At 42.5% G+C, this 21,798-nt stretch overlaps 1 protein-coding gene across 2 annotated transcripts in view; it reads left to right on the top strand.

The window, feature by feature from the left end:
- FIG4 (FIG4 phosphoinositide 5-phosphatase) overlaps nucleotides 1-21,798 on the top strand; it is a 291,895-nt gene that overhangs the window by 50,407 nt on the left and 219,690 nt on the right. For both annotated transcript variants that reach the window (XM_033936107.1, XM_033936108.1), the window contains exon 3: nucleotides 10,537-10,635. In XM_033936107.1, coding sequence (XP_033791998.1) covers nucleotides 10,537-10,635 — 99 coding nt within the window. The remainder of the gene's footprint in view (nucleotides 1-10,536; nucleotides 10,636-21,798) is intronic.

Genomic DNA, 21,798 nt, shown 5'->3' with positions numbered 1-21,798 from the left:
TTTTCCGCTTAGCGTGGGGGTTTGTGCGTGCTAAAAATGCTAGCGCAGTGAGGAAGTGGCTGCCGCTATCTGTCTGCTGTGAGGACGCCGCCGATAGTCTCCTTTACCTGTGGGAAGAATGCCGAAAAGAAGGGGCAGAAGTGTCGGTAGAGCCTCCCGACGCTCGGTAGCCCCGTTGCCTGCTGTGGATGACATGTTTTGGCGCCTTCTGAGTGAGCAGGATTCGTTGGGGAATCGCCCGCTTGGAGCCCCGGCAGAGAGTAGTGCCGCGGGGTCTACCCAAGGGCTTGATGTCATGCTGAGCCCCGACGTAAGGTCGCCTCCTCTTCAGCCACTGCCGCTGGGAGCCAGCTCACCGCGAGAAGAGAGCACACCTGAAGAGGAAGTGTTCTCTCCTCGAGAGGACAGTTTGTTGGAGGGCTCGCTACAAGGAACAGTCCAGAGTGGTTCTTCCCTCTGGAAAGAACCAGTGACTGGGACAACATTGGCTAAAGAAGTCCAGGACCTCAGAGAGGTAAATCAATCGATTGAACAACCATTAATAGCACAAGTAACTTTTACTTCTCCTGCTAAGCCCCCTGAAGTCACTTTAGACTCTCTCTGGGATTTAGTCTCCAATTTAGGATATTCCCTTAATCCGCAAATAAAAAATTTGGACCAAGAAATAAAAAACCAGAAAGAAGAAATTAACTCTTTAAAGCAAGATATTGTACTGTTGAAGTCCGATATTTAAGAAGAAAATAAGGATCTTAAAATAATTAAAGGTAATCAAGATTTACTTGTGAAAGACAATTTAATTATGAAAAGAAAATTGGAAGTTCTTGAAAATAAGATTCGGGCTAATAACTTGCGCTTAATTAATTTTCCAAAAATTTCATCAATTTCTCCATGAGAAATGATAAAGCACTACTTTCTGGAGATTCTAACAATACCTGAGAATTCTCTACCACTTCTTACAAGGGTATATTATTTACCTACAAAAAACAGGATCCTCAAAAGAAAGAAGAAGAAGGAAAATCTCAGGAAGTTCCCTTGGATGTTTCTACCTTATTGGAACAATCAGATAGAGAAGTGGCTACTCCAGCCACCCTCCTACTGACTGTAGCTTTGGTTCCAGATCGAGACTAGATCCTTAAACTTTTCTTTAAAAATAGATCTAAGGACTTTCTGGGTTTCCATATTCAGATATTTCCTGATGTCTCGAGGGAGACTCAGAAGAGAAGAAGGGAATTTCTAATGTTGAAACCAGGTGTGATTCAGATAGGAGCTTTTTTCTTTCTTAGATTTCCATGTAAATGTGTCATTAGATACCATTCCTTTAAATATGTATTTGTAGAACCTGCTCACTTGATTGCTTTCCTCTCTTTGAAGCGTCTTGAGTGTGGAATACCATCTGTACCCATGTGATAATTAGCTCTGCTTCAGCAACAGATTAAGTGAATTTCTTGTAAAGTTATTCTTTAAACTTAACTACTCTTTTTGTTAATCTTGGATCCTAATTGAGGACTAGTGTGTGATTAAGATGAGATGTGTTTTTTCTTTAAATTTTGAATCACTTTCAGGATTGAAAGTAAATTTAAATATTATGTTTTCTTTCTTGATTACACTTCCTGTACAAGATGAGATGCTTGATAATAATGTAAAAATCTTATAAATAAATAAAAAATAAAAATGCTAACGCACCTTGATAAAAGAGGGGGTTAATTTTCCCCATCCCACCCCACCCCAGCTACTTTTTCATGCCCCCGGCTGGAAAAAATTTCTGGGGAGAACACTGCATGCCTAGCAAGGCAGAGCAAGGCCACATCTTGATAACTCCAATTATAAAAAAAACTCAAAAGAACCTCTCAACATCCCGTCTAATTACAGACCTGTCACCAAAATAACAGAAGGGGCGGTAAATGCAGAACTCACCACATACCTGGACAAATTCGACATCTTATACGACAACCAATCGGGCTTTCGCTCTGCTACTCGATTACCTGCACTCACTCTTCAGCCAGGGTTCCAGCGCCCTAATCTTGCAAATTGACCTAAGCAGTGCTTTCGACCTAGTCGACCACACTATTCTACTAGACTGCCTTGCACACATCGGCATCTCCGGCCAGGTTCTCAGCTGGTTCCACGGGTTTCTAAGAAATAGATCTTACAGGGTGATCAAGAACGACTCTTTCTCCCACAGCTGGGACAATTCCTGTGGGGTTACCCAGGGCTCACCCCTATCCCCCACCCTATTCAATGTCTATCTCGTCTCCCTGGGAAACCTCCTGCACAGCTTCAAGCTCAGATTCTTCTTTTACGCAGATGACATCACAATAGTCATCCCGCTAACCAGTTTTACTCTAGAGCTGCTTAACTCTCTATCACACTTACTCAGGCAGATAGAACTCTGGATGCTATGCTATAGACTAAAACTAAACTCTGACAAAACTAAATTCTTCCTGGCCTCCCCCAACAAAAAAAATCAAAGATACCTCAATTCAAGTGAATGGATCGGACTTCCCCCTAGAACAAACCCTAAAAATACTGGGAGTCACCCTAGACAAACACCTATCCCTTGAGAAACACACTGATCTTACCATCAGGAAAAGCTTCTCGGTGCTCTGGAAACTCCGCACCATAAAAAAATATTTCGATGACAACTCATTCTGGCTGTAAGTACAATCCTCCATTCTCAGCATCCTGGATTATTGCAACATCATTTACCTAGGCTCCATGAAGAAAACCACCAGGAGACTAAAACTGATTCAGAATACCGCCGTCCGCCTTATATTTGGCTTAAACAAATGGGAACATATCACCCCTTTCTACCACAAACTGCACTGGCTACCATTTGAATCCAGAGTCCTATTCAAGTTCGCATACCTCAGCTACAAAATTGTATTTGGTCTATCCCCAAGCTACCTCATCCCCCACTTTAAACTAAATCTCAACAATAAGAACTCTCGCAGAATTCATCTGTTCGCCTTCCCCTCCCTAAAATTATGTCACCTCAAAAGGTTCCTTGACAAAACCTTCTCCTTCCAGGCAGCCAAACTAAATCCATGGCTTGCCCAAATTGTACTCGATGCCCCCACCTACCTTGACTTCAGAAAAAAACTCAAAACTCACCTATTCCACGGACAGAACCCCTAACACACCCTCTCACTTCTTCAACTCCCATCAATACACGTGAACCTCCACCTTCCCCTCTTATTGTACTCACCAAACCAATCAACTTCTATGATCGGTATTTTTCCCTGTAAATAAAATTTTACCTTCCTATTGTACACTCTTGTATATTCCTGTCAACTTCAATGACATGTACACTCTGAAAATTGTTAATTCCTGTCAACTTCAATGACCTGTGCACTCCAAAAATTGTTAACTCCAATGTTATCTTCGTTTGTAATCTTAATTAATTGCTGTGAACCGCCTAGAACTCTCTGGGTATGGCGGTATACAAAATTAAGTTGTTATTATTATTATTAATGTAAATTTTTGACCTTTGCAGCTGCTCCTCTTAGTTTCTTTGTAAGCATTCTCTTCATGCTGTCATTTTCAATAGGAAGTCTAAGTCTGAGTTTGGACATTTGGGAAAGATGTCCAGAAATCCAGTAGAGAAAATATTTAATTTTCAAAATTGCAAGACGTCTTTTTTGTTTGAAAATAAATTATCTAGGTGTTTGGACTCTTAGTACATCTATCGTTTTTGACCATTCTTGAATATTACATTACATTACATTAGTGATTTCTATTCTGCCATTACCTTGCGGTTCAAGGCGGATTACATAAGAATTGTCATGAAATTAGGTAATACATAATGGGTAATTTGAACATTTTAGATTTGATAAGGAGTAGCTAGTGTAGTAGGTGAAGCTTGGGATCTGGTCGTGTTAAATAGGTTTTATGTATTTTTTGAAGAGTAGAGTTTTGTTTCTTTTTTTAAGGTTTTGTAATCTGTGGTCGAAGATAGCAGATTGGTGAATTGTCTGTCGAGTTTTGCTGCTTTGGTGGCCAGTAGGTTGTCGTATAGTTTTCTTCGTTTGACATTTTTCGTTGGTGGGTGCGTGAATTGTGTGTGGGATCTCCTGTGTCTGGTTGAGGTGGATTGAGTTAGTTGGTTGTTCCAGTAGGTTGGGCTGTCTCCGTTTATAGCTTTAAATAGTAGGTGTCCACATGAAAAATGCCACAAAGCAAGTTTTTCTGACATCCAAGCAGCCAACATTCTTAGCAAACTTTCACAGGCAGCTGAGCATTCCAGAGTACAGAAGAGGGACACTCTTAAGGATTACTGCAGTGAATGTCATATTAAAGGGACCAGTTCAGATATCACTATAACCTGTTTATATTGTATGGTGAGCCCTCCAAAACTTACTGTACCTAACTAAACTAAACTAAACTAAGCCTTAAGTTTATATACCGCATCATCTCCACGGAAGCGGAGCTCGACACGGTTTACAAAGCTTAAAAATACAAGAAGAGAGGGGAGAGAGAGTTTACAAGGGCATATGAAAAGAGGGGAAGTAAGAAGGAGATGTTATATATTAGAGAAAAGCCAGGTTTTCAGTTGTTTCCGGAACAGTTGGAGGGAGCCCAGGTTCCGCAGCGGGATAGTGAGATCGTTCCAAAGGCCTGTGATTTTGGAGAGGTACAGGTGTACCCACCTGTACACCACAACAATAGCCCTTATGCCTGCATGTGTCATCTTTATGTAGGTACAGTAGATTTTAGAGGGCTTACCATACAAATATATAAGCAAGTTATAGTGACATCTGTACCCGGGACTTTTAATGTGACATTCACTACAGTAATCCTTAGAGTGCCTCTCTGCTCTGCTGTGTCAATGTATGTGAGCCATGTGAATCTGTACTGGGGTTTTTTTCATTTCTTTGGATGGTGAGAGGGAATCGTTAATTTCTAGGGGAGTAAGGGGAGAGTCATGCCTTAATCCCTCCGGTGGTCATCTGGTCAGTTTGGGCACCTTTTTAGCATTTAGACGCTTTTAAAACAGATCTAGCTCCAAACGTCTTTAAAAAAAGCCCTGGGTGTTTTTTAAAGGTTTGATTATAGCCATCTTTGATCTGACATAATGAACCCCATCTTCTTTCATGCTAATCAATCACATCCCCCCCTCAGATAGTTGGGAATTTTCCCACAGAGTTTGAAAACATAAAGGAGTGGTGAACAACCGACAGCACCTTGTGATATATCTGCTGCTGTACTGGTAACCAATGTAAAGACTTCAAACCTGCAGTAATATGTTCAGTCCTAGGGATACCTGCATTCAGTCTTGCGGCTGAGTTCATTAATAGCTGTAAAGGTTTAATCAGATTTTTAGCCATTGTTTTTAATTCTCTAATTCTTTTCAACTTTTATTGTATACTAAATGATGTATTTTAAATGATGTAAACCGCATAGAACTTCACGGTTTTGCGGTATATAAATAAATTGTTATTATTATTATTATTACACCTCCATTTTGTCAATCCAAGGTAAAGCATGTTAACATCAACATCTGAACCACAGAACGAAAATCTCTAGGTAGAAGCCTTGACTTCAAACTATATATGATATGTAGTTGTGCATACCCTCCCTGGACTAACTTTAAAATCCACTTCCCCATTGAGAGTTCAGAGTTCAAACAAACACCAAGAATTAACAGCTGTGTTCCCATAACTGAGAACTTCTTAGGACGGCATGCACCACCACCATTTCCCATGACCATGATCTCAGTTTTTCCAACATTTAACTGTAATCCATGCTCATTCATCCATACAATAACTTAATTCATGTATCTGTTCAGATCCAACTCAACTTCCTGAATGTTTTTCTTCATAGGGAACACCCCCCCCCCCCTCCCGGATATCGTCTGCATACAGGCAATAGTCTACTCCCAAAGATGAAAATATTTTGTCCAAGATAGCCATGTAAATATTAAATATCAGTGAGGACAGTGCAGAGCCTTGAGGGACCCCTTTTCTTGCTGGTTTTGATGCAGACACTAACTGGCCCTGCCATACACTAAATGAGCATCCTTGTAAGTTGGAAGAAAACTATGAATACACCTCACCTCCCAATCCAAGATTTGAGAGTAATGAACCTCCAGAATATTAAACTGGAAATAATTTCCAGTGCCCCTGATAAATGGTAATATGTAAGGAAGGAGAGGTGCTCTTGCCTGATTTAAATAACTGTGAGCCGTGGATCTAGAGGGCTGTTTCTGTTCTCGGAAAGATTAGTGATCTTACAAACAGGCACCCCTGCGGCTACTACCTGACCTGAATCAGTGTCTGGAGGAGAGGTCCTCTTACCTGATTTAAACAACTGTGAGCAGCGGAACGTGGCCTGCGGACGCGAGCCTGTGGACACTTGTCCAAAGGGGCAGGACACGCCTCTGAAGAATGAGGAGCAGGACAAACTTGCCTTGAGAAATGGGTAAGAGGAAAGCAAAGATTATATCAGCGTCAGCAATGGATCACCACCTTCATCCCATATCTTTAGGGCAAGGGTTCCCACCCTTTTTTGGCTTGCGAGCTACTTTTAAAATGACCAAGTCAAAATGATCTACCAACAATAAAATTTAAAAAACACAAAGCACACTGTACGCAGAGAAAACGTTAATTATCATTTGTATTCTGGGTTTTTTTCAGAGGTCAAGGCAGATGACTTTAAAATATGCAATGTCACCTCAGTAACAACTACAAAAATAGACAAATATACCCCCTTCCCTTTTACTAAACCGCAATAGCGTTTTTTAGCGCAGGAAGCTGTGCTGAATGCCCCTCGCAGCTCCCGACGCTCATAGGCTACATGCGCTAAAAACCACTATCACAGTTTAGTAAAAGGGAGCCAAAGTGCAAAATATAGACAGCAGATATAAATTCTCAAAACAGACACATTTTGATCACTAAATTGAAAATAAAATCATTTTTCCTACCTTTTTGTTTGGTGATTTCATTAGTGTCTGGTTCCACTTCCTTCTGACTGTAAATCCAATATTTATTTCTTTCTGCCCCCCTCCTTTCTTTCTGTCTCTCTTTCTTTCTCTCTCCCTGCCCCCTCCCCCCCAAGCCACCACGCCGATTTCTCCCTGCTTCCCTGAGCCAGGCCTGGCTTACAAGTGCCAGACCCACAAGCCTTCACCTCCAACATCAACTGATGTCGGAGAGGAAGTTCCAGGCCAGCCAGGCAGCGATTGTCTGGCCCAGAACTTCCTCTCCAACGTCAGAATTGACATTGGAGGTGAAGGCTTGTGAGTATGGCGCTTGTACGCGCCTGGCCTGGCTCGGGGAGGCAGGAAGAACAAGATCGCAAAGGCAACGCGATCAACTTGCATTGCCTTTGCGATCTACTGGTTGATCGTGATCGACTATTTGGGCACCCCTGCTCTAGAGTCTTCTCTGGGTAAAGTAAACTCATTACTCAATCTGCTTCACTCTCATCAGGTGAACCTGCACCTCTTCTTCAACCTGCTTTAAATTCTTTGGTGAGATCTGACTCAACTCCTAAAGAAGGATTAGAATCAATCTCATCTTAATTATCTGAAATGGATCCACTAAAATCTCATGTGGGAAAGTCTCATATATTGATATCTCCTGTTCAAATGCCAACAGACCCAAGTATTACCTTGGCTTCTGGGGATAGAGTAATTACATTACAGGATGTTTGGACAGTGGTTAATCTTATAGAAACCTCATTACAGGGAATTGTTATAAAGTTATGTCAGTTCTCAACAGAAATAACTAGTAAGGTAATTGAACATGATACTCAATTAGCTTTGATTGAAAAAAAGAGTAGATAAATTAGATTCCTCTATTTCCTTATTACAATCTTCTGTAACATCCAATATAAAGGATAGTACTTCATTACATTTTCAAATGGAGAAAATGGAAAATGCTATGAGATCTAGAAATCTTCGGTTTCTAAATTTTCCTATATCCCACTATTTGGCACCATTGGAGCTCTTGAGAATGTATATGAAGGATCTTCTTCAATATGCTCAGGTGGATGGTTTTGCACCTGATAATCTTTATTATCTTCCCAGGAGCTCCAAGGATATTGCTGAAGAAGGTGGGGTAGATCAAATTGTATCTCCAGATAGTTTGAATGTCTCTCAGTTCTTAGAATCATCTAAAGATTACTGTATTTTTTGTTCTATAAGATGCACCCCCTTGTAGAGGAGGAAAAACCAAGCAAAAAAAATTTTCCTGCTCTACAAGGGGGTGCGTCTGGTGCTGGGAAACCCGAAGCAGCCCAACTGCAGACTGAAGCAGCCCGCCCGCAGCCCACATCCCGAAGCCGCCCGCAGACGAAGGAGCCTGCTCACAGCTCAAAGCTGCCCACAGCAAAAGCAGCCTGCCCAAAGTCATTCACAGCCTGAAGCCGCCCGCAGCCCCCCAGTACCTTATTAAAATTGCGGTGGTCCAGCACGCTCTCCTGCTGGACAGCTGGCTTCGGTAGCAGAGTGGTGCATTGCACTGAGAACTGACAGCCAATCACTGAGCGGTGCGGGACCAGACAGGAAGTGCAAAGGTTGCGCTCCTGCGTCGCGCCCTCTGCTACCAAAGCCATCCGTCCAGCATGAGAGCGCACTGGATCACCGCAATTTTAAAAAAATACCGGGGGGGGGAGGAGGGAAGGTATATTCGCTCCATAAGACGCACCCACTTTTTCCACCCCCTTTTTGGCGGTGGAAAAAGTGCGTCTTATGGAGCAAAAAATACGGTATACTATATAGCTAAAGGAGCAACATTGTTGGTTACATTTAAATCTGAATTGGAGAAGCAAGTAATTCTTAAACTTTATTTTTCTAAAAAGCAGGCCCTGTTTTGTGGACAGCAATTAAATATTTTTCCAAACCAACGCAACTAAGAAGGAGGCAGTTCCTACAATCCAAGACTCGTGTTTTGGCTGTTGGAGCTACATTTTTTCTTAAATTCCCATGCAAGTGTTTAATATCTTATAGAAATAACAAATATGTAGTTGTTGATCCATCTCAATTAGAAACTTTTCTTCATGATAAACCTGTAGCTGATCCTGATTTAATAACTAATACAGAGGTAAGTGATAAATTGATTGAATTTGAATTTATTTTCCTTGACTTTGTTAAACCTTCTAGGAGCTTAACACAATGTGGAAAGGATTACAAGATTTGGTTTGTTGAATTGTATTTTTCCTTATGATTTTTTTACTTCTTTTGCTTTTAATTGTTTTCATTTGTAAGAAATGAATAAATCCAATTAAAAAAAAAAAAGAATTCTGTCTGCTTAGGGGCAAAATAGCTTTCCAAAGATTTAATGGAATGAATTGAAACTTGAACTGTGGGAAAAACTGAATAATATATCACGTTCAAAAACAGTTCAATTTCTGTAGCACAGGACCTTAATATTGAGCAGGAACTGCCTCTTACATATTTGTGTTCAACGTACATCTTTCAATGCTATACAAATGATTAGTAGTACAAACGGTGAAACATAGCAGTTAGGGAATTCCCCTTTTCAAATTCACACTTTCTCTTCTCTGCACTTTGCATCCTCCAGAGTAGGATTACCAGACATCCGGGAAAACCTGGACATATCCTTTTTTTAGAGGACAGACTTTCCAAAACCCTGCAGTTTGTCCGGGTTTTGTCGAGCTCCAGCCGCATCTGGAGGGCACCGGATCATGTGCAGATGACATCACACCTATCCGCACATGCTCAAGGCCGTCCAGACACAGCCGGAGCTCATAGTGGAAGAAGTTGAGGCTTTGAGGGAGAAGGGAGGGACTTGAGGTGGAGCTGGAGGTGGAGGCACAACAAGACGGGCATGGTGCAGAACAGGGTGGGGGCCTTTGGCCAGGTTTGTGAGACGCCAAATATAGTAACCCTACTCCAGAGACCCTCCCACAATTTACCCATCAACCCTAAACTGCTTCTAAAACCTAGAACTAGCCCTCTCACAACTGGTCTACCATGTACTAAACTACCCCTTACAACTATCACACCACTCTCTGCATTTGCCCTACTCTCTACAACTGCCCTCCCCAACCCTACAAACTGCCTCCACCCTCGCAGAACCTGCATGAAACTGCCCCCCCCTTGGAGAACTCTTCTCTGCAGCTGCCCTAACCCTGAAATCTACTTAAGCTACTGCCCCACCACCCTGCAAACTGCATCCCCTGAAAAAAAAAAAACCACCCTGCAGACTGCCCCAACCATCCAAAACTACACCACGAAATTGTCCCTTTCTCAGATAAACCACCTCTTCATTTGCCACCACCCTCAAACAATGAGCACCTGTAACTACCCTACTGTGCCACAAGTTGCCCCTTGTTCTGAAAAATAACCCCCACAACTATTTTACAGCCCTACAAATCTGGGTCACTCATGTAAGAGGTAGCAGCAGACTTCTATCGCTGTTCCTTTCCTGGTAAAGCTGTAAAATGGATAGTTTCCTGTCAATTTGTAATTCTACAGTCAGTGTTAAACTGTTTATGTAAGTAGAAGAAAGTAAAGGGACATTCAATTATTTTCAATTACCCTTCTTTATTTATGTGGGGTTTTTTTTGTTTTAGAGATATTTTTTAGTTGGAAACAATCATGCCGAGACCAAATATCGTGTACTGAAGATTGATCGCACTGAACCCAAGGACTTGGTTATTATTGATGACAAGGTGGGTCTGAAAACTCTCTGTAAAAGAGGCACTGAATGTGCTCATGTTTTGCATCTGCTGCTGTTTATTATTTATTTAATTTATATACTCCTTATATCCTGAGTGGTTTTACATTCAGGTACTTTATCATATTTCTCTATCTGTCCCAGTGAGCTCAAACTCTATCTAGTGTACCTGGGGCAATGAGGGGATTAAGTGACTTGCCCAGGGTCACAAGGATTTGAACGCCCAGCCTCAGGGTGCTAAAGCTGTAGCTCTAACCACTGCGCCACACACTTCCCAAAGATTTTATTCACACATTTCATCATATACAGTAGGCCCAATTTTCAAGGTTCTTATGCGTTTGTACACTGTTTCTACATAGTAATGTAATGTAATGTAATTTATTTCTTATATACCGCTACATCCGTTAGGTTCTAAGCGGTTTACAGAAAATATACATTAAGATTAGAAATAAGAAAGGTACTTGAAAAATTCCCTTACTGTCCCGAAGGCTCACAATCTAACTAAAGTACCTGGAGGGTAATAGAGAAGTGAAAAGTAGAGTTAGAGGAAAAATAAAAATAAAATAAACATTTTAACAAGACAGCATTGATCTAAATACTTTGGAAGGTAGAAGAGAGGAGAGAAAGGAATAGAAGCAGAAGGGGGAGCCGTTGAACAGTAGAATTCTGGAGAAATTTAAATGATAGAAATAGAACAAAACAAAGACAAAAGGCAAAACAATAGATAAGATTAAAGATAAATCATAAGCTGGAAAGAAAAATAAAATAAAACTTTGTCTTCAATCCACGGTTTCAGCGTCAGTGATGAAGTGGAGCAAGTAAATAGTAGCATAGTAAATGACGGCAAATAAAGACCTGAACGGTCTATCCAGTCTGCCCATCGGTTATTCTCATTAGAAATATATGATTAAGTTAACTTGTCTCTTTTTTGATATTTCTGGGCCATAGACTAAAGTCCACCTGGTAATGTCCTAGGTTCCAACTGCTGAAGGTTCCAGATTATACAACCATCCCATCATTTGCAGGATATCTACTGTAAAAGTCTGGCCAGTAACGTTCTCATGTTACAAGTTAGTGGAGTTTCCACTGATGCCCTCCCCAGCACATCCTACACCAAATCACCACATATGGGACGCAAACCATACGTGTTTGTCCAATACTGGCTTTAGATATGTAATTTTTATAATTTGTTTGTTTTCTAATTAGAGATCCTCTATGTTTATCCCACGCTTTTTTGAATTCCATCACCATTTTCCTCTCCACCACTTCCCTCGGGAGGACATTCCATGCATCTACCACCCTCTTCATGAAAAAGAAATTTCCTAGCATTACTCCTAAGTCTTCCTCCCTGCAACCTCAAGTTACGCCCTCTATTTTTACCATTTTCCCTTCTCTTGAAAAGATTTGGTTCTATATTAATACCTTTCAAGTTTTTAAACATCTGTATCATATCTCCCCTGTCCCTCCTCTCCTCTACAGTATTCAGTTTCTTCTCGTACTTGTTTTTATTCAAACCCCTTATCATTTTTGTCACCTTCCTCTGGACCGCTTCAAGTCTTTTTATATCCTTTGCCAGATATGTGGTCTCCAAAACTGAACACAGTAAAGTGTGGCCTCACCAACGATCTATACAGGGGCATCAATACCTCCCTTCTTTTGCTGGTTATTCCTCTTTTTCTATACAGCCCAACATCCTTCTGGCTACAGCCACCACCTTATCACACTGTTTAGATGCCTTTAGATCCTCAGAAACAATCACCCCAAGGTCCCTCTCTCCATCTGTGCTTATCAGCCTCTCATCTCCCAGCACATATGGTTCCCTTGGATTTCTACTCCCCAAATGCATCACTCTGCACTTCGCATTGAATTTTAGTTGCCAGACACTAGACCATTCTTCTAACTTTTGCAGATCCTTTTTCATATTTTGCACTCCCTCCGGGGTGTCCACTCTATTACAAATCTTGGTATCATCCACAAAATGGCTTTCCTTACCTTCTAACCCTTCAGCAATGTCACTCACAAACATATTGAACAGAATCGGTCCCAGCACCGATCCTTGCACTCCACTACTCACCTTTCCCTCCTCCGAGTGAATTCCATTAACCACCACACTCTGGGTCTGTCCTTCAACCAGTTTCTGATCCAATTCACACCACTTTGTGTCCTAACTTCAGCCCATGGAGTTTATTCAAGAGCCTCCTATGAGGAACAGTGTCAAAGGCTTTGCTGAAATCTAAGTAAATTACATCTAGTGCATGTCCTTGATCCAATTCTCTGGTCACCCAGTCAAAGAATTAAATCAGATTTGTTTGGCATGATTTGCTTTTAGTAAACCCATGTTGCCTTGGATCTTGTAATCCATTGGTTTCTAAGAATTTCACTATCTTTTCCTTCTGCAATGTTTCCATTATTTTTCCAATAACCAAAGTGAGGCTTACCAACCTGTAGTTTCCCTTTTCATCTCTATGACCACTTTTGTTTAGAGGGACCACATCCGCTCTTCTCCAGTCCTGCGGAACCTCTCCTATCTCTAAAGATTTATTGAACAAACCTTTACGAGGACCCACCAGAAACTCTCAGAGCTCCCTCAAAATCCTGGGATGGATCCTGTCTGGTCCTATAGTTTTGTCCACCTTCAATTTTTCAAAGTGTTCATAAACACTTTCTTCTGTGAACGATGCAGTGTCCATTCCATTCTCAGGTGTGACTTTGCTGACCAATTGCGGTCCTTCTCCAGGTTTTTCTTCTGTGAATTCTGAACAGAAGTATTTGTTTATTACATTTGCTTTTTCCTCATCACTCTCCACATAGTGGTTCATAGCTTCTTTCAGTCTCCTAATTCCATTTTTTGTCTTCCTCCTTTCATTAATATACCTGAAAAAAATTTCTAGCCATTTGCTCTTCTGCTTCTTCTTTCACCAGATGCATCTCTCTCTTGGCTTCTTTAAGTTTTGTCTGATATTCCTTTCTGTAATCCTATACTTGAGTTTTTTAATATTTCATGACCGCCAACTCTTTTGCCTTTATTTTTTTTGCCACTAGTTTGGAGAACCACATCGTTTTCCTTTTTCTCTTATTTTTATTTTTCTTCTTCACATAAAGGTCAGTAGCTCTATTTATTGCACCTTTCAACTTGGACCACTGTTTTTCCACTTCCCTAGTGTTTTCCCATCCAATCAGCTCTTTCTTCAGGTACTTCCCCATGCTACTAAAGTCTGCACGTGACCATCCTCCACTTTGGCTGTTATATCATACCAAACCGTATGATGATCACTACTTCCAAGGTGGGCCTCCACTCTGACATTAGAGATGCTTTCCCCATTTGTGAGCACCAGATCCAGTATCACTTTTTCCCTCGTCGGTTCCATCACCATTTGTCTGAGCTCCTTGAAGGGCATCCACAATATCTCTACTTCTCTCTGATTCTGCAGATGGAATTTTCCAATCAGCATCCGGCAGGTTGAAATCTGTATCTGTAGTGTGACAGACTCCTTTCCTGAGCATGTGGGTAGTTGATCTTTTCTTGTAGGGAGTTTCATTAGCATTCTTTTGCTCCACGTCCCATCCTCCTGGGCTGTCCTCCAATTTCTCAGTTGTGTCTCTACAAGTGAGATGGTAGGAGCTGGTCTTTTCTACTCGTATTTATTTTTCAATTATATTCAGGTTTTTGGACTGTTTGTTAGGCTTTTTGATGCTGCAATGGATCCCACTATTGGGACAGCTCTGGCTTTGGGAGAGTGAGAGTGGCTGCTAACCTTTTCATTTTAAAACTGACCTCGCACAACAACACAATTGCTGTATATAATATATATGTTTATTAGTAATAGACAAAAATCAGCTTTCATGAAACAACAAAGTACAGCACATTGAACCAATGGATAACATACACAGAGTGGCCATCTCCTGTCATGAATCTATCCTAAAGTTAAGTCAGCCGGTATGCCACTTATATACTTTTAGTTCAGTAGCCTAGAGCCCTACCTAGTTACAGATTACATACTCCCTTTCTATTGGTTTGTCACATTTATCATTTCTAATGATTCTATAGTCTACATGCCTATCTCAGAGCCATATTGAAGCATGATATCACCCAGTGTCATATCTGACTTCTCTCTATTTTCCCTGACAATGCATTCTTAATACTAAGGTCAATAATTTCTGAGAGTAGGCTCCCTCCATTCCTGAGCTTGATTGTCCTTTATTAATAGTAGTTCAGATAACTTTTAGCAAGATATTTTATTTTGGTTCATCGTCTTCTTGGACAGTCTTGAAATATCCAAGCTTGCTACATTCAACAAATATCTTCTAGCTACTGGGTCAAAGTTGAACCTCTTACATAGCCTTCTTGTTTCTTGCTGACAGGGAGAAATATGATTGTTCAGAAACTTGAATTCATAAGCACAATGTCTCTCTTAAAAATATAACTTTTGGGGTCTCGTAGGGGTCTTCTTCACCTTCATTCTCATGACGGTCTTATTCCCTATTCTTCCTCAGAGAGCGCAGATTCTGAGGTTGAGGATATGCTTCCAAGGGGCAGACTGTTTTGCAGTGCACCTTTTGGTCAGCCTGCACCACTTGGACAGTCTGCACATACTTTTACTGGAGCACTGGTCTACTATTTGGCAGCTGAATTTTAATGCCAAGAAGTGTAAAGTTATGCAAGGAAGTTTTTTTTCACCCAAAGGGTCGTGGACACTTGGAATGCGCTACCAGAGGAAGTGATCAGGCAGAATACGGTACAAGGATTCAAACAGGGATTGGATGGATTCCTGAGGGATAAAGGGATCGTGGGATACTGAGGGAGGAGCTGGGAGGTAACACAAGTATAGGAAGTAAATCAGGTAATGAGTATAAACTCATGCATGTGCAAGACCGGAGGGCTAGGACTTCGATAGGAAGGCAGGACTTAAATGGGAAACCAAGGTGGCAAGGGAGCCCCTTCTGATGATTCAGACAGGTCTTGACCTGTTTTGGGCCGCCGCGGGAGCGGACTGCTGGGCGGGATGGACCTGTGGTCTGACCCGGCGGAGGCACTGCTTATGTTCTTATGTTCACCTTGGACGCAGAAACCCATGCAAAACCTACACTCTGAATGATGAGACCTTAACATTACATTACTACATTACATTAGTGATTTCTATTCCGCCAATACCTTGCGGTTCAAGGCAGATTACATAAAAGTTTACAGGAATAGCATAAGAGATGTCATAAGAGTTACATAAGAATTACCAAAGAGGGGGGAATCAAGATGGCGTCGGAGTGAGTCGAGTCATTAAGTGGCTCCTGCTCCGTTCGGTGAATTCTTACCTTTTTCTTTAGAAATTTACCTAACTAAGCCCAAGCGCAGGGGTAAGCAGAGGAGCGTGCTTCCGGCCTCCTCTTCCACTTCTTTGACTCGGCAAGCGGCAATAACAGCTTTTGCTGTCCCAGTTGGAGTGGGCGCATCTGCTGACCGAGGAGGGCAGACCTCGGTCTTGGAAGGCGACGTTTCGCTTAGCCCATATGGGCCTGGAGCTCCTCCGCGTCCCAGGACAATGTCGGGGACGCCCTCAGACGCACAGGAAGTGCCGGAATTGATGTCTCCGGCGGCGCTGCAGGTCTCACCTCTGACCCCAGATGGGAATCATAGCTTGCTGACTTTTTCACAGTCAGCATTGGAAGTTGGAGGACCTGAATGTCAGCGTGAAGCGGGGAAGGTGGAGATGGTACTCTTGGTGGAGTCTCCCAGAATAGCTATCCCTGCTCCCTTGATTAAACCAGCGGTGTTAGACATGGAGGCGATATGGAGCGCTTTGGAGACTTTACATAAGGTATGCTCCCAGTTTGTAGTTTCTACACAAAATTCTAATATTCAATTTAAAACTTTTGAAGAGAAATTCCACCAGCAGTCTCTTAGGAGCGGACATAAAATTGTGTCTGTACTATCGCCCACCTGGCCAATCAGAAGAAATCGGCCAGGACCTGGAGGCCGAACTGAGGCAGTTATGCAAAAGCGGAAGTGTGGTGGTGATGGGGGACTTCAACCACCCGGGAATAGACTGGAGCACCGGGCACTCGAACTGCATGAGGGAGACCAAATTCATGGAGGTCACGAGGGACTGTTTCATGGAACAGCTGGTCACGGAACCAACACGGGGAGATGCCACTCTTGACCTAATCTTCAACGGACTAGGGGGACCCGCTAAGGAGGTGGCGGTACTAGCCCCACTAGGAAACAGCGATCACAACACGATCCAGTACAGGCTAGAAATTGGATCATCAAAGGTGAAAAGAACCACAACGACAGCACTCAACTTCAAAAAAGGGAATTATGATGCCATGAGGAAAATGGTGGGGAAGAAACTCAACGATACCGCAAGGAAGATGGAGTCCATAGAAAAAGCCTGGACCCTACTCAAGGGCACGGTGCACGAAGCACAGAACCTGTGCGTCCCCAAGTTCAGGAAAGGGTGCAAAAAAAATAGAACAAAAAACCCAGTGTGGATAACAAATGCAGTGAAAAAGGCGATAAGTGATAAGAAGGCATCATTCAAAAAATGGAAAAAAGACCAAACAGAGGACAACCAAAAGGAGCATAAAAAACACCAAAAGAAGTGTCACCGAGTGGTTAGGAAAGCAAAAAGAGAATATGAAGAGAGACTGGCAGGGGAAGCAACAAACTTCAAATCATTCTACAGGTACGTCAAGGGGAAGCAACCAGCTAGGGAGGAAGTGGGACCCTTGGATGATGGAGACAGAAAGGGAGTGGTAAAAGAGGAAAAGGAGATAGCGGACAGGTTAAATGAGTTCTTCACGTCAGTTTTCACAAGGGAGGACACAACCAATATTCTGGAACCCGAGGAGATCGTAAAAGGAGATCAGGATGAAAATCTGGTCCAACTAGAGGTGAGCAAGGTGGATGTCCTCAGGCAGATAGACAGGCTAAAGAGCGACAAATCGCCAGGTCCTGACGGCATTCACCCAAGGGTACTCAAGGAACTAAGGAACGAAATAGCTGAGCCACTTCGACAGATATGCAACCTATCCTTAAAAACTGGAGAGATTCCGGAGGACTGGAAAATAGTAAATGTCACGCCCATCTTTAAGAAAGGCTCAAGGGGAGACCCGGGAAACTACAGGCCGGTGAGCTTGACCTCGGTCCCGGGAAAGACGATGGAAGCGCTGATTAAGGACAGCATCTGGGAACACATCGAAAACAATGGGCAGCTAAAGTTGAGCCAGCATGGCTTCTGCAAGGGCAGGTCATGCCTCATGAACTTATTATACTTCTTTGAGGGGGTAACCAGCCAGGTGGATAAAGGGGAATCCATAGACATCATTTACCTTGACTTCCAAAAAGCCTTCGACAAGGTACCACACAAAAGACTGCTAAGGAAGCTATGGAACAATGGGGTGCAAGGGGTGGTCCACTGATGGATCAAAAACTGGCTGGCGGACAGGAAACAGAGGGTTGGAGTAAAGGGCCATTACTCAGATTGGAAATGGGTCACGAGCGGAGTTCCACAGGGGTCGGTGCTGGGACCGCTTCTGTTCAATATATTTATTAACGACCTGGAGGCGGGAACAAAATGTGAGGTTATTAAATTTGCGGATGACACTAAACTATACAGCAGGGTCAAAACCATGGAGGACTGCGAAGACCTCCAAAAAGATCTGACAATGCTGGAAGAGTGGGCCAAAAAATGGCAAATGAGCTTCAACATAGGGAAATGCAAGGTCATGCATGTTGGGAAAAAGAACCCGATGTTCACTTACAAGATGGGGGGGGATCACCGCTAGGGGTGAGCAACCTTGAAAGAGACCTGGGAGTGATGGTAGACACAACATTGAAGGCGTCGGCGCAGTGCGCCACAGCCTCAAGGAAAGTGAACAGAATGTTGGGTATCATTAAGAAAGGTATCACGACCAGGACGAAGGAAGTCATCCTGCCACTGTATCGTGCAATGGTGCGCCCGCACCTGGAGTACTGTGTCCAGTACTGGTCGCCGTACCTCAAGAAGGACATGGCGGTACTTGAGAGAGTCCAGAGAAGAGCAACTAAGCTAATAAAGGGTATGGGGGACTCCCATATACTGACAGACTGAAAAAGCTGGGGCTTTTCTCACTGGAAAAGCGACGACTTAGAGGAGACATGATAGAAACCTTCAAGATCATGAAGGGCATAGAAAAAATGGACAGGGACAGATTTTTCAAACTATGGGGAACCACAAGTACAAGGGGGCACTCAGTGAAATTGAGAGGGGAAAGGTTTAGAACAAATGCCAGGAAGTTCTTTTTCACCCAGAGGGTGGTGGATACATGGAACGCGCTACCGGAGGATGTGATAAGCAGAAGCACGCTACAGGGCTTCAAAGAAGGTCTGGACAGGTACCTGGAGGACAAAGGGATTGAGGGGTACAGATAAGAGTAGAGGTAAGGTTATAGGGATAGGATTAGAGGTAAATTGTAAAATTAGTCAGAGACCACTGCTCAGGCAGTGGGCCTAATGGGCCGCTGTGCGGACCGCTGTGCGAGATGGACCTCTGGTCTGCCTCAGCGGAGGCAACTTCTTATGTTCTTATGTTCTTAATGGACAAATTGGAGAAATCAGTGGCAGATGGGAAGATTTCTACTAATCTACAACTTAAGGAAAAAGCTTTACTTACTAGGAAAATTGAAAATTTGGAGAACACCAATAGGAATTTGAACTTGAGACTTTTAAACTTTCCTGTTTCCAAGTTTCAGTCTCCTAGGGATTTATTTCATTCCTTTTTAAATATTGTTTTGAAATTTCCTGAAAATAATATGCCACCATTACAAAAGATATATTACCTAAATTTACCAAAGGAGGATAAAGACAAGGGGAATGCATTACCAGGAGAATTGGATCTCACTGATATGCTGGAGACGTCTCAAGAAGAAATAGTGACTAGAGCTACTTTATTGGTAACTTTTGTTTTTCTTCAAGATAAAGAAGCAATTCTTCATCTATTTTGTAAGACTGATAAGGTGGAATTTCATGAATTCAAATTTTCTATATTTCCGGATGTATCGAAGTGGACACAAGTCAGACGCAAGAAGTTTTTGGCTTGTCATCAGTCTGTTTTGAGTTTGGAGGCAACTTTTCAATTACGTTTTCCCTGCAAATGTTGCATTACACATCAGGGTAATAGATATATTTTTTATGAACCCGATCAATTGCAGTTTTTCCTCAAAGGTAAAGTAACCACAAGAATTCCAGAGACCTCCATGGAATCAGCCCAACAGGCCATTAGTTAATTGACTCCAACTGCACTCTGCTATTTGATTTAGTTTAGTTTTATTTCCTGGAATCCAACTACCCTTGGAAGTGATTGATTCCTTCTCTCTTCAAATTGTGGACTTTAGTCATAGTTACTGTGTGCTTATTTTATAATTGGTATTTGTTTTCTATATTTTGATTGTTATATTTCCTTTCAAGTATTAATTGATTTGTTAATTTGTAAAAGTAAAATAAAAAAAGAATTACCAAAGAGTTGTCGAGATCTTAAGGTGGTAAGTGTTGGGTAAATAGAAGCATTTTAGCATTAGTTGGGTAGTTAGAAGCATATTAGAGTATATTAAGGGTGTAGAGTGGGTAGGTGGGGTTTAGGTAGGAACTGGTCATATTAACTAGAACTGTTGCAGAACGGGACCTGGGAGTAATCATTAGTGAAGATATGAAGACAGCCAATCAAGTGGAGAAAGCCTCATCCAAGGCTAGACAGATGCTGGGTTGCATCCGGAGAAGTTTTGTCAGCCTATAACCCGAATTGGTAATGTCGCTATACAGGTCTACGGTGAGACCACATCTGGAATACTGTGTACAATTTTGGAGGCCACATTATCAGAAGGATGTGCTGAGAATAGAATCAGTTCAACGGTTGGCCACCAGGATAGTCTCAGGACTCAAGGATATCCCATATGAAGAACATAGAAACATAGAAAGATGAAACATAGAAAGATGACGGCAGAAAAGGGCCATAGCCCATCAAGTCTGCCCACTCCATTAACCCTCCCCAAACTACCCCCTAAGGGGTCGCTCACAGGTGGCATCACCTCTACACTGCCCTCGTAAAGATCCGACGTGGGCATCCCATTTTTTCTTAAAATCTTGTATGCTGCTGGCCACGATCACTTGCTCTGAGAGGTAAGTTGCAGCTATACTCTCTCGAGGAACGAAGAGAGAGGGGTAACATGATAGAGACGTTCAAATATGTTACTGGCCGTATTGAGGTGGAAGAAGACATCTTTTTCCTTACAGGACCTACGGCAACAAGAGGGCATCCGCTAAAAATCAGGGGTGGGAGATTTCATGGTGACACTAGGAAGTACTTCTTCACCGAAAGGGTGGTTGATCGTTGGAATGATCTTCCACTTCAGGTAATTGAGGCCAATAACGTGACTGACTTTAAGAACAAATGGGATCAACATGTGGGTTCACTTCAAAGAAGAACCTAGGGGAGAGGGTTCTTTGAGTGGGCAGACTTGTTGGGCCGAAGGCCCTTTTTCTGCCATCATATTCTATGTTTCTATGTTACTAGTTCAGAGGCTCAGGGACCGTTCTCTTGGGAAGAAGGCTCGCCCCAGGTTCATCCACAGTGGGCTTGAGCACAGGCTGAACATCTCTGTAGTGGTGTTTCCAGGATCAGGACCGACTGCTTTACTCCCCATATTTGCATGTGCGTGATCCTGGGGGTGGGGAGGGGTTGAGATCTCTGGCTGGTTCGTTGGGCTGAGAGCAAGTCAGAAGACACAAGCAGTCTGGATTCCAGACTTGTTGAGGCAGAGGTTCTCCCTGTAAACTGTTTGCAGCTTCCACACTTGCAGCTCCCAGCACAGAGCATTTCATAGTGAATAATAGGCTGAAAGTCTGCCAAACAAAATTGGGTGGGAGGGTGTCTTTTTAAATTGATTTTTTGGGGTGGGGCTCTGGGGTTAGAGTTATGGTCCCCCACCTCTAAAACCCTAAAATTGCTATTCCCCAGTGTTAACGACTCTGGGCCATTTTTTGGCCCTAAAATCACTTCCGCAGGGGCCATCTTGGATTTCTCAATTTGAAAATAAAAGCCTCTATCTGCTTCAAAGCACCTCAATTATGCTTAAAAACAGATGTGATGGACTTCTCAGGCAAGGATACTTTAGATTCATGCCAAGTTTG

Source organism: Geotrypetes seraphini, chromosome 3 (assembly GCF_902459505.1).
Source record: "Geotrypetes seraphini chromosome 3, aGeoSer1.1, whole genome shotgun sequence".
NCBI classification, from domain to species: Eukaryota; Metazoa; Chordata; class Amphibia; order Gymnophiona; family Dermophiidae; genus Geotrypetes; species Geotrypetes seraphini.
This window is presented reverse-complemented; position numbering and strand designations above follow the sequence as displayed.